The sequence below is a fragment of the Octopus sinensis genome, linkage group LG5, assembly GCF_006345805.1.
Source record: "Octopus sinensis linkage group LG5, ASM634580v1, whole genome shotgun sequence".
Taxonomy (NCBI): domain Eukaryota; kingdom Metazoa; phylum Mollusca; class Cephalopoda; order Octopoda; family Octopodidae; genus Octopus; species Octopus sinensis.
This window is the reverse complement of record NC_043001.1, coordinates 108,562,628-108,575,127: the sequence shown is the minus strand read 5'-3', so window position 1 is coordinate 108,575,127 and position 12,500 is coordinate 108,562,628. Positions and strand designations below refer to the sequence as shown.

The 12,500-nt window shown below is 37.9% G+C and overlaps 1 protein-coding gene across 1 annotated transcript in view; it reads left to right on the top strand.

Moving 5' to 3' along the window:
- Window positions 1-12,500, top strand: part of LOC115212382 (beta-arrestin-1-like) — a 49,321-nt gene that overhangs the window by 24,730 nt on the left and 12,091 nt on the right. The window contains exons 2-6 of the mRNA XM_029781262.2: window positions 142-172; window positions 3,492-3,552; window positions 3,678-3,919; window positions 9,672-9,731; window positions 10,996-11,063. Of these exons, the coding sequence (XP_029637122.1) occupies window positions 142-172; window positions 3,492-3,552; window positions 3,678-3,919; window positions 9,672-9,731; window positions 10,996-11,063 (462 nt within the window). The remainder of the gene's footprint in view (window positions 1-141; window positions 173-3,491; window positions 3,553-3,677; window positions 3,920-9,671; window positions 9,732-10,995; window positions 11,064-12,500) is intronic.

The following is a 12,500-nucleotide window of genomic DNA, read 5'->3' as shown; positions in this document are numbered from 1 at the left end:
ATAGATCGATAAAAATATATAAAAATATATTAATCAATTCGCTTTCTATTGATAATTAACTTTTATTGATAATTAACTCTTGTTTTTTTCATCCTATTTACATTATTTCTAACTTGATCTCTTGTTTTTTTTTTCTCTCAGGGTTTACAAGAAAAGCGCCCCAAACGGAAAGGTAAGATCATACAAAACTTAATTTATCCCTACGAAATCAGGTAAACAATAAATCATTTGGGGCCATTGTCACACCTTCTGGCAGTAATGAGGAACATAAGCGAGGTCAAAACAAAATTATGACGAGAAAGAGAAACTCTTGAGCATGTTTAACTTGAGCACCTTTCGGCCTCTCTAACAAAAGAAACATTTATATCTAGGATAAGATCCGTTGTCATGGATATAATTTACCTACCCCAGTGTCTTCTAACCAAAAAATAAGTAAAAATAGAAAACCTTGTCACGTGTTTAATTTCTCTAGCTATGTCTATTCTACTAAAAGAAAAGGTTATATCTGGAAATAGTAAACCTTGTCACAGATATAATTTAACCACCCTAACCTCAACTAATAAAAGACATAGATTTTGTAATAGGTGACGAGGTACCTTGTCGATTATAATTTGTTTATTTATGTCTTTTCTAATAAAAGATTTATTATCAAAATGGAAAACATTGTTAAGGGCAACAGTTCATGTTTTATCTCCTTTTGGGGAGAAAGGGTGTTAAAATTTCGACATGCCGGTCTCCCTCCTTTTTTAGTCAACTACTCGTATTTTCCCACTTCAAAGGACACCTTAATGTCCTTGTTGAATTACTTAATACTGATGTGCCTATGAAACCGGGAACCAATTGTACTATACAATTTTAGGTGATTCAAGAATAGGAAATGGTGAACGAACCTTGTCCTTTCTTTTCATATGTAGCAACTCAAATTGATATATTTATTAGCCAACACTAACTTAGCAACAAGCATGCGATAAAATGGAAACTATATTTAGTGCCATTCGGGAATGTCTCCGTTGATATTTTTGTGACCAATAACACCACAGTCGTGGTGTTATTGGTAACTGTAAAATCTAAAAAATCTATTAACTACGTCACCACAGTCGTTTTAATGACAGTCACAAAGCGTCATTAAATTATAGAATTTATAGTATTTTGATAAACTAGTTATGTGGAACAGAATCAAAGGTAGTGTTTTTAATCGATCCATTAATATGACAAGTTGTTTCTTTTTTTTTGCCACGTTCTTTTGTATTAACCCCAATCGTCTTGATAACCAGAAGCTAGTCAATTGTTCCTCAAGATTTAGGGTCTCACTATTTCTGACCAACAAGAATTCAACTGCTTCTGTAAATCGTTTACAATCCAAGGGCGGTGAGCTGGCAGAAACGTTAGCACGCCGGGCGAAATGCTCAGCGGTATTTCGTCTGCCGCTACGTTCTGAGTTCAAATTCCGTCGAGGTCGACTTTGCCTTTCATCCTTTCGGGGTCGATAAATTAAGTACCAGTTACGCACTGGGGTCGATGTAATCGACTTAATCCCTTTGTCTGTCCTTGTTTGCCCCCTCTGTGTTTAGCCCCTTGTGGGTAGTAAAAAAATAGGTATTTCGTCTGCCGCTACGTTCTGAGTTCAAATTCTGCCGAGGTCGACTTTGTCTTTCATCCTTTCGGGGTCGATAAATTAAGTACCAATTGCGTAGTGGGGTCGATCCAATCGACTGGCTCCCTCCCCAAAATTTCGGGCCTTGTGCCTAGAGTACTCTTTTATTTGTTTCAGTCATTTGACTGCGGCCATGCTGGAGCACCGCCTTTAATCAAGGAAATCGACCCCAAGACTTATTCTTTGTAAGCCTAGTACTTATTCTGTCGGTCTCTTTTGCCGAACCGTTGAGTTACGGGGACGTAAACACACCAGCATCGGTTTTCAAGCGATGTTGGTGGTGGGGGGAACACAGACACACTCACACACACAAACACACACATATATATACATATATACGACGGGCTTCTTTCGGTTTCCATGTACCAAATCCACTCACAAGGTTTTGGTCGGCCTGGGGCTATAGTAGAAGACACTTGCCCAAGGTGCCACGCAATGGGACTGAACCCGGAACCATGTGGCTGGTAAGCAAGCTACTTACCACACAGCCACTCCTACGCCCTAGAAGTAGAAAAGAATCTTTTATTATCCAATTTGAAAATATTTTGGAGAGCAGTTCATAAATTACTAGCAATCAAATGATGGGGAAATAGTGACAAGGACCCATTGTTTCTCGTAAGAGTCATTCTTGTCCAACCAGAAAGAACTCATCGAAGTACTCTGTTCGAATTCTCCTCAAGGGTATTAGAGGCGGAGGTTATGTGGCAGCGCAGTATATCAAATAACAACTAACTAAAATTTAGTATCGTCAATGCCAGATTTTTCCCCCCAGTGTCCTAAGTTATTAAGAACAAGCTTTAAATCAGATAACATAATATTCACAATTTAAATTTTTGAATCGTTTTCTGAATTCAAAATGGCTGTAGATTTTCTTTAGTGACTATTTTTTCTCCTTCTACGTTTTCATCATGTCTTATCCACTACCATTTTGTAACCGCATACTTTTGAGTTCTGAGTTCAAATTCCGCCGAGGTCGACTTTGCCTTTCATCCTTTCGGAGTCGATAAATTAAATACCAGTTACGCACTGGAGTCGATCTAATCGACTTAATCCCTTTGTCTGTCCTTGTTTGTCCCCTCTATGTTTAGCCCCTTGTGAGCAATAAAGAAATATGATATATATATATATATATATATATATATATATAGATAGATAGATAGATAGATAGATAGATAGATAGATAGATACACACACACACATACACACACATACACACACATACACACACACATCAGTATAACATTATACGTATATTAGTATAGATAGTGGTATGCATATCTCGATATATCAAATACATATATGTGTGAATATGTGTACGTGTGTGTACAAAAATATAATGGACACACATTCACACCCACCCACATACATACATATATACATACATACATACATACATACATACATACACACATACATCATACATACATACATACATACATACATACACACACACATACATACATACATACATACATACATACATACATACATACATACATACATACTACATACATACATACATACATACATAGTGCTTGCTTTTTCCATGGGTATGAGTAAGTATTTCACTTATATCTCGCGTATTTGCCGCTGAAGAGGGAAAAATTTCTTACGAATTAACCCCGAAATTGGACCAATACGGTAATAACGAATTTTTTAGAGATTTCTATCGGTTTGTTTCGAGACGCATAAATTATAATGGTTTATTGACAATTATTGTCTTTTTTTCGGCATATTTGGCACTAGAATTTTTCTTTTGCCCTTATCTTGTAAATTACCTACATACATACATAGATACATACATTCATATTGATAATGAAATCTTTCTTTAATTCAGTTGACAACCTATCTGGGACGACGAGATTATTACGACCACGGAACATGGGTAGACAACATCGGTGAGTAAAACGGTCAAATACTTAAGAGATTCACCTGAGATTCCTTAATTGTGTATTTGCCTTACGTTTCAAGTTCGATATATCATGTGATAATTTTTGTGTCGACTTCTTACTTATTGTTCCAGATGGTATCATTGTCATTGATCCCGAGTATCTTAAGAATCGAAAGGTGTTTGGCATAATTGTCGTTGCTTTCCGATATGGACGAGAAGACATGGATGTGATGGGAATGTCATTCCGAAAGGACTTCGCAGTGAAACAAATGCAGTTGTACCCTCCACTAGAAGAAAACAAACACCCACTCACCAAACTACAGGCTCGACTTCTTGCCAAGATTGGGTCAAATGCTGTTCCATTCCATTTCGACGTGAGTTTGCTATTTTCTGTTTTTAAATGTTGTCTACAAGATAAAAATAAAATGGCGTGCTGGCCGAATCGTTAAAATGCCAGGCAAAATGCTTAGCGGTATTTCGTTCATCAAAATCTTCTCTGCTCAAATTCCGCCGAGATCGACTTTGTTCTTCATCCTTTCGAGGTCGATAAATTCTGTACCAGTTGAGGCATGGGGTCGATGTAATCGACTTATTCCTTTCCCCGAAATTGCTGGCCTAGTGCTAAAAATTTGAAATCAATGTTATCTGCATGAAAAAAAAGCGAACTGACAGAATCGTTAAAACGCCGTACTAAACGCTTAGCAGCATTCTGTTCGTCTTTACGCTCTGAATTCAAATTCCGCTAAGGCTGACTTTGCCTTTCGAACCTTTCGGGGGTGGGTCGATAAAATAAGTACCAGTTAAGCACTAGGGTCGATGTAAACGACATAACTCTTCCCCTATATGAAATTGTTAGCCTCGTGTCAAAATCTGAAACCAATATTATCAGCATGAATCGACTAATTACTTTTTAAAAATTATCACACAGTAAATCATTGTGATATCAAAACCAAAACAAATCCTGTTTGGTACACAGTCCTACCAAATAGTTTACTACTTATTTATTAAATGTCAGGGAACACACTATAATATTAACCATTAGGATCGTCGCACAGCTCCGTCGAAAGACCTTACGATAAGCTTATCGCGAAATAGAAAAGTGATAGATGACCCGTAAAGTAGATTTTTCTTTCTCCTCTTAACCAAACCATGAAAATCAGCAGATTCCCACCAGAACCAAACGGTTTTCTCTCTTCACTAAACCATGCAAAACTGCCGTTCCCAAACCTAGCTTATCCATGCAAATCGGATTTTGTCTCTTAATCTTATCGTTTCGGGTTTCGCCCATTCCCTTTCGCTCGATCTTTATATTCCAGTAACTTATTTATTCTTACTGCATATTACTCTACCTCTGGTATTCGAGTACTATTTTTTCCACCTTGTTTCGCAGTTATGTGCTTACTCTGATATATGTGTGTATGTGTGTGTGTGTGTGTGGTGTGTGTGTGTGTATGTGTGTGTGTGTGTGTGTGTGTGTGTGTATTCTGACAAATGCTATATAAATAGTTTTTTAATAGTTTTTGTTATGTGTTCTTTAATTTATACTAATTTATACCTATATAAATCAAACTTTACAACAGCGAATGTCTGATAGTATATCTTACAGAATCGTCCAACTTTTCCTTCTACCTTTCAGTATTTTCTTCCATGCACAAAGATTAACAGTATGTCTTAATCCTTTGAATCTGACGTCATTTTACTGCTTCACATGAACTTACCACATTTTCAAATCTTGAATTTGATGTCTAAGGATTATAGCAAAAATTGTTTGCGGTAAAATATCTACTTGGATTTAGATTGTACTTTTAGATTATGTTAGGATAGTATTAAAAGCTAGTCTATATGCGTATTATAAGATTAATATAAAAAAAAATCACATGATTTCGTTAGCAACAATTGAGGTTATGTATTATAATACATTAAAATCTTCTTATACGCATATTTCTACACGGTTGATGTGACTGATTAAACTGCAAGATATCACTAACTTACTGACCTTGTAAATCATGTAATCACGAATTTCGATGGAAAATCACTGTAAAGTAGAATGGAATTTTTCTAAAAGTAACCCTGCGCTTCGGTTTCGATTTTCAGGTACAGCCATTTTAATTTAAGTTATTCCGTCTTTTATTACAAAAATGACTTCATCGGTGGGAAAATGGCAGCAGTTAGGACTGCTCTCAGAGCTTCTGAGACTAGTAGAGTGGGGATAGCAACCCCAGAGCAAAGATCTGACCCGATTCTTGCGCAAAATTCACCAATAAAAGCACCCAAAACCAATCTGGTAGATTTCAAACAGAACAAAGAATTTAGACGTTATGAATGTCAGACTCCTTCGCTCACTTCTTCATCCCTTCTTAATTCATAACGGTTTTCATTTTTGTAAGAAATCCAATCCGATAGTTCCGATATACATCAAGCTCTTTGCTTGGCTTGGAGGCACCCGCTACTACAGATAGTGAAGCAGATGTTTCAGTACGGAATAAACTAGATTGAAACCACCCCTCCGCTAGATCTCACTATGTCGCAGAACCTGTATTGCCAGAACTTTAGTTTGTCGAGGATAGCAGTCAAATATGTTGTGATATTCGATGTCAATAACGAACTGCCAGTCTGTCATCAAGAACTGTTACTACATCCACATTCCTTCTCCCAATGACAAAATCTAGCGATGGAGAAACTATGACGCAAGTGTCAATAGTATAACGCTGCTGGTTTGGGGGTAACATGCAAACCCGCAATGGATTTTGAAATAAGAAATCTTTTGCAATTTATAACAAGATTAAAGGCGTTAAGCTGGGGGAATTGTTAGCACGCTGGAAAAATTCTTAGCAGCATTTTCTTCCGTCTCTTTATGTACTGAGTTCAAATTCCGCTCATGTCGACCTTGACTTTCATCCATTCGGGGTCAATAAACTAAGTACCAGTTGAGCACTAAGGTCGATATAATCGACTACACCCTCTTAAAATTATTGGCCCTGTGCCAAAATTAGAAAAAAAATATTCTTTTCTACTCTAGGTACAAAGCCAGAAATTTTGAGAGAGGGTGCTAGTCGATTAGATCGCCCCTATTGATCAACTGGTCAGTAGAAATAAATATTGTATATGTTACAATATTGGAACTATAAACATCGCAAATGAACATGAGAAACAGTAACAGAATTACAGAAAATACTGTACTCATAATATAACAGTATAAAACATAAATTATAAAATTGTTTAACGTTGCAGTGTGTAAAATTTAAGAGGTTAAAATAGTTAATTGTTAATTTCGTTTAGCTGCGGTGAATGAGAAATAATGTTGACCTGGCGGTAAAGGTAGAGTCAGGAATTTCAACTTGTCATTTTGATTTAGGGAAAATGCTATGATTAACAGATCTTTGCCTGCTATTTATAGAAGCCTATGTAATTATGTATGTGTGGGGAATTTTTGGAGGCTTGGTTAGAGGAGGAAGGAAAGCAAGAAGAAAAGTCATTCATTTTTTTCTTTTTTCCCACGTGGGAGATTCCTCTCTCTCAACTAAACCCAGACCAAAAATTCATCACACACGCGTAAACACACACGTATAGATTCAACATAACACGGTATTTTCTTTTTCCAATTCAACCCCAGATTTTTCAACTAACTCACACACACTATATATATATATATAAGGAGTGGCTGTGTGGTAAGTAGCTTGCTTACCAACCACATGGTTCCGGGTTCATTCCCAACGCGTGGCACCTTGGGCAAGTGTCTTCTACTGTAGCCTCGGGCCGACCAAAGCCTTGTGAGTGGATTTGGTAGACGGAAACTGAAAGAAGCCTGTCGTATATATGTATGTATATATATATGTGTGTGTGTGTGTGTGTCTTATGTTTGTCTCCCCAACTTCGCTTGACAACTGATGCTGGTGTGTTTACGTCTCCGTAACTTAACGGTTCGGTAAAAGAGACCGATAGAATAAGCTTACAAAGAATAAGTCCTGGGGTCGATTTGATGACCGGTCACGTGAATTTGAGTAATTGTAATTTAGATACTCTTTTATTTGTTTCAGTCATTTGACTGTGGCCATGCTGCAGCACCGCTTTAGTCGAACAAATCGACCCCAGGACTTATTCTTTGGAAGCCTAGTACTTATTCTATCGGTCTTTTTGGCCGAACCGCTAAGTTACGCGGACGTAAACACACCAGCATCGGTTGTCAAGCGATGTTGGAGAGACAAACACAGACACAGAAACATATACACACACATGTATATATATATTTATATATATATATATATTCATAAACACACCAGCATCGTATATATATATACGGCGGATTTCTTTCAGTTTCCGTCTACGAAATCTACTCACAAGGCTTTGGTCGGCCCGAGGCTTTAGTAGAAGGTGCCACGCAGTGGGACTGAATCCGGAACTGTGTGGTTCGTAAGCAAGCTACTTACCACACAGCCACTCCTACGCCTAGATAGATAAAATAGTTTTTTTAAGTTATAAGCACAGCAGTACACGGTTCTGAGCAATAACAAACCCGTCGTTCGAAACGAAATGCGAGCTTCGGACGGATGTATTTAATGTGCCTTTCGTAAAATGCAAGGGTGTGGTTGGAAGAAGGTTCCCTCGTTGACTCGTAATCTACAATTTCTTTCGTTGCAGCGTTCATCGATTTTAGTTTATCTCGCGCTAATCAGGACGCTGAATGCTGCTGCGACACTTAGGTTACATGTGTATAATTTTATTACAATTCTGCATCCCAAAGCGAATCCGCTCCTCTTTCTGATCAGATTAATATTTGCCATGCTAATCACCATGCACTCGACGTCATCATCACATGATGTATTGATTTGATGAGATTAACAATGACTAATATAACAGTTTTGTGATAATTATGCTGTGAAGTTATCTTTAGTATTAATGGAATTTCCCATATCACGATTATTTTATAGCCTTTCAAGTACATTTTTTTCTATTGGCTTACAAATATAGCAACATATTGATTTTTCTTTTCTATTTTTAACATGTTAAGACTTATTTATTTGTATTAACTATTTTGAGAACTATATATAACCGTTGCCACCGATCGAGAATACGTGATCACTAATTCCCCGTTTATTACTATTTTTTTTTTTTTGCTTATAAAGTCGCCATGTTGCTTCATACTTCAGTCGTATGAATAATCGGTATCGTAAAACTCAGAGCTAAGATTCAATTAACTTCAACCTTCAATAAAGCATACACACGCACACGCACACACGCACACACACACCACACACACACACACACACACACACACACACACACACACACACACACGCACACACACGCGTATATATTCTACTCTATGCATCAAGTACATTTTCCTTTGTCATAAACAATCCACACACACACACATGTCGACCTCGGCATCTCTTTCTGTAACAACATCAAAACCGCAAATTTCTTAGGCGTTACCCTGAACTTGAAGCATACGAACATTCTCTTTCCAATGATGGACTCAAAAACCTTTGTCTCTATGGAAATCCTTGGGGAAATCCTGAAGCAGCCGGGTCGAGGCTCTGTGGGGGAAGCACTCCGTCGGTTACGACGATGAGGGTTCCGGTTGATCCGAATCAACGGAACAGCCTGCTCGTGAAATTAACGTGTAAGTGGCTGAGCACTCCACAGACACGTGCACCCTTAACGTAGTTCTCGGGGATATTCAGCGTGACACAGAGAGTGACAAGGCCGACCCCTTGAAATACAGGTACAACAGAAACAGGAAGTAAGAGTGAGAGAAAGTTGTGGTGAAAGAGTACAGCAGGGATCACCACCATCCCCTGCCGGAGCCTCGTGGAGCTTTTAGGTGTTTTCGCTCAATAAACACTCACAACGCCCGGTCTGGGAATCGAAACCGCGATCCTATGACCGCGAGTCCGCTGCTCTAACCACTGGGCCATTGCGCCTCCACCAAGGCTCTGTACTTATTTTAGTGGCTCCGAAAGGGCAAAAGGCAAAGTCGACTTGACGTCGATTAAATTTGGAACCCTAAGATTGCGTATGCTTCATCGATGATAGATGTATGTGCTTGTGTTTGTGTGTATGTGTATGTACTCAGGTGATCATTGTGACGCTTGGTTTAAACATTAATGTTCTTGTTCATTGCAGCTGCCAACCACCACTCCTGATACAGTGTGCATCCAACCATCTGAAGGTGACGATGGAGCGGTAAGTAAAGAGAACACAATATCTATTGAATATACACTCTCAAGACAAAACTCACACTTCCTCATCCTGTCACTACATATATCTAACTGCTTTTGTTTCGGCCTATCAATCTCTTTAGCTATCTATGGATTTATATATCGGCCTACATATTTACCAATCTACGTACATAACTCTGTGTTCCCTCCATACAATATTTACATACATATAAGTATATAGGGTAAAGACCCTTTCGATCATGAATAACCATGGGATTGCACCTAGAAAGTTACCCTCCGTGGCACAAGTCCTAGCAAGGTTGTTTATGGAAGACCTGCAGTCGCCCATGCATATCAGCCCTCTTCTCTCTCCACGCCACGGATGTTGTCCAAGGGAAAGGCAAAGACCGATAGAGTTTGGCACCAGTGATGTCGCAACTCATTTCTACAGCTCACTGAACTGAACTGGAACGACGTGAAATAGTGTCTTGCTCAAGAACGCAAAACACAGCCCGGTCCGGGAATCGAACCCGCTACCTCATAAGTGTGATCCCGACACTCTAACCACTGAGCCATATACAATACAGATACAGATCTAAAAGTATATTTGCTGACCTAAACAAAAATCCAAGTTTGGGGTAAGTCATGGTTGAGGTGTTTTAAGAATCGCTCTGAATTGCATCTCTTACAAGTAACAGAACCTGATGAAACTCTCAGCAAAGAAGTGGCAGCTTCTTTCCCAACTTTATCAACAAATAGGCGCAGCGTGGCTGTGTGGTAAGAAGCTTGCTTCCAAATCACATGGTTCCGGGTTCAATCCCACTGCGTGGCACTTTGGGCAGGTGTCTTCTGCGTGGCCGCAAATCAAGTCACTGGAACATGAATTAAGCACCAGTTGCGCATTGGGATCGATCTAATCGACAGGCACCCTCGCCAAAAACTTCGGGCCTTGAGTCTAGACTAGAAAAGATTATCTTAAGGCGGCGAGCTGGCAGAAACGTTAGCACGCCGGGCGAAATACTTAGGGGTATTTCGTCTGTCTCTACATTCTGAGGTCAAATTCCACCGGGGTCGACTTTGCCTTTCATCCTTTCGTGGTCGATTAAATAAGTACCAGTTACGCACTGGGGTCGATCTAATCGACTGGTACCCTCCCCCGGGCCCTGTGCCCAGAGTAGAAAAGAATATTCTTAGTCGTTGTGTTCTTTATTTGAAAGCTTCTTTTTGTGTTTTTTCACACTCACTGGAAACTGAGAATGATATTAAGTTGTCTGTTTTTGTACTTCCAGCCTTGCGGTGTTGACTATCAAGTAACAACATACGTTGGACAGAGCTTGGATGAGAAAATTCATAAACGGTAATATAAAGGAGAGATGGCGTCCCTGAGAACGATACTTTCCTCTAAATTTCGGTCCACTTTTTATATTTGTGTGTGCGAATGTGAATGTGTGTTTTTCCCCGTGCGTGTGTGTGTATATATTAGGCAAACCTGGGCACTAAACCCTTAATCCGTAAATCATTAAATAACAAAGTTGACATTTTCGTTAACGATTTAACTTTTAAGTGTAACTTCAGAAATCATTATCGGACTAATTAACTTCCGTTACTTCATAAAAACCCAAAATTAAAGGAAATTCTAAACATACACCAAATCATTAAAAGCTACAAACAGCCTAAATCACTTAAAAAGATTCTCACAAAGGCAAAATTGTCTTCTAAAATTACGGATGCAAAAGTAAAAAAATGTGGTAGATCGAACTGTGGCAACATGTCCTAACCTATTGGAAGGATCAGAATTCTTCTTTAAAGAGGGACAGAAATTTAAGATCAAATCTAACTTTACTTGTGCCTCTGAAAACATAATTTATGTTATTAAATGCTCGGGCTGCCACCAAGACTACGTGGGTTCCACGGGACTATCACTCAGCGCAGATGCACACTGCATCGACAACAGATTGCATTCCCAGAATATAGAATGATACCTTTTAGTGAGCACATTGAGAAATGCGCAAAGCAACTACTGCCACAATTTTTAATCTTCCCATTTTACCAATGTGCTTTCGGATCATCAACACAAATGAGACTGAACAAGGAAACATTCTTCATTGAAAAGTACAAACCCAGACTCAACCATCCGAACATACTGACACAGAGAAATTAACAAGGAAATGGAAAAAAATTTTTTAAGCGATATCTCCCCTACACAGACGGAAAAAATCACTCACTACCTCCCCTTATTTAGAATCTCCTGGAAATAAAAACAACGATAATTCCATGCAATATAAACATAACGTCACAAGAAATTTGAAAAGCTACACGCGAACCGGTAATTTCTTAAAAAATTTTAAAATTATGTCATTTTAAGGAAAGGAAAAAAATTTTTCAATATTCTCCATACATTTTGACACAAATATATTATATTTTTTAACATTTAAGCCTTCTGTCGTTTTTCACACTTTACTATTTTCTTATATATATATATATATATATATATATATATATAATTTAGAGAAAAACCTCTATTAAACAATTCAATAAAGTACGATAATTAGTAACTAGTAGTAAAAAGACTACGCGCGTTTCGTGGCTATATTTTCAAATAGATAATAATAAAATCAATTCGATTTCAAATTAAATCGAATTAAAATTAATTCTATTTAAAAATATAGTCACTCATCAGGTCTAAAATAATAAATAATAATAAATAATAATAGAATAAATGTACTTATCTTAACTTATACTAATTATCAAGTAAATATATAAAAAAAATACATGTTTTAACTATAAATAATCG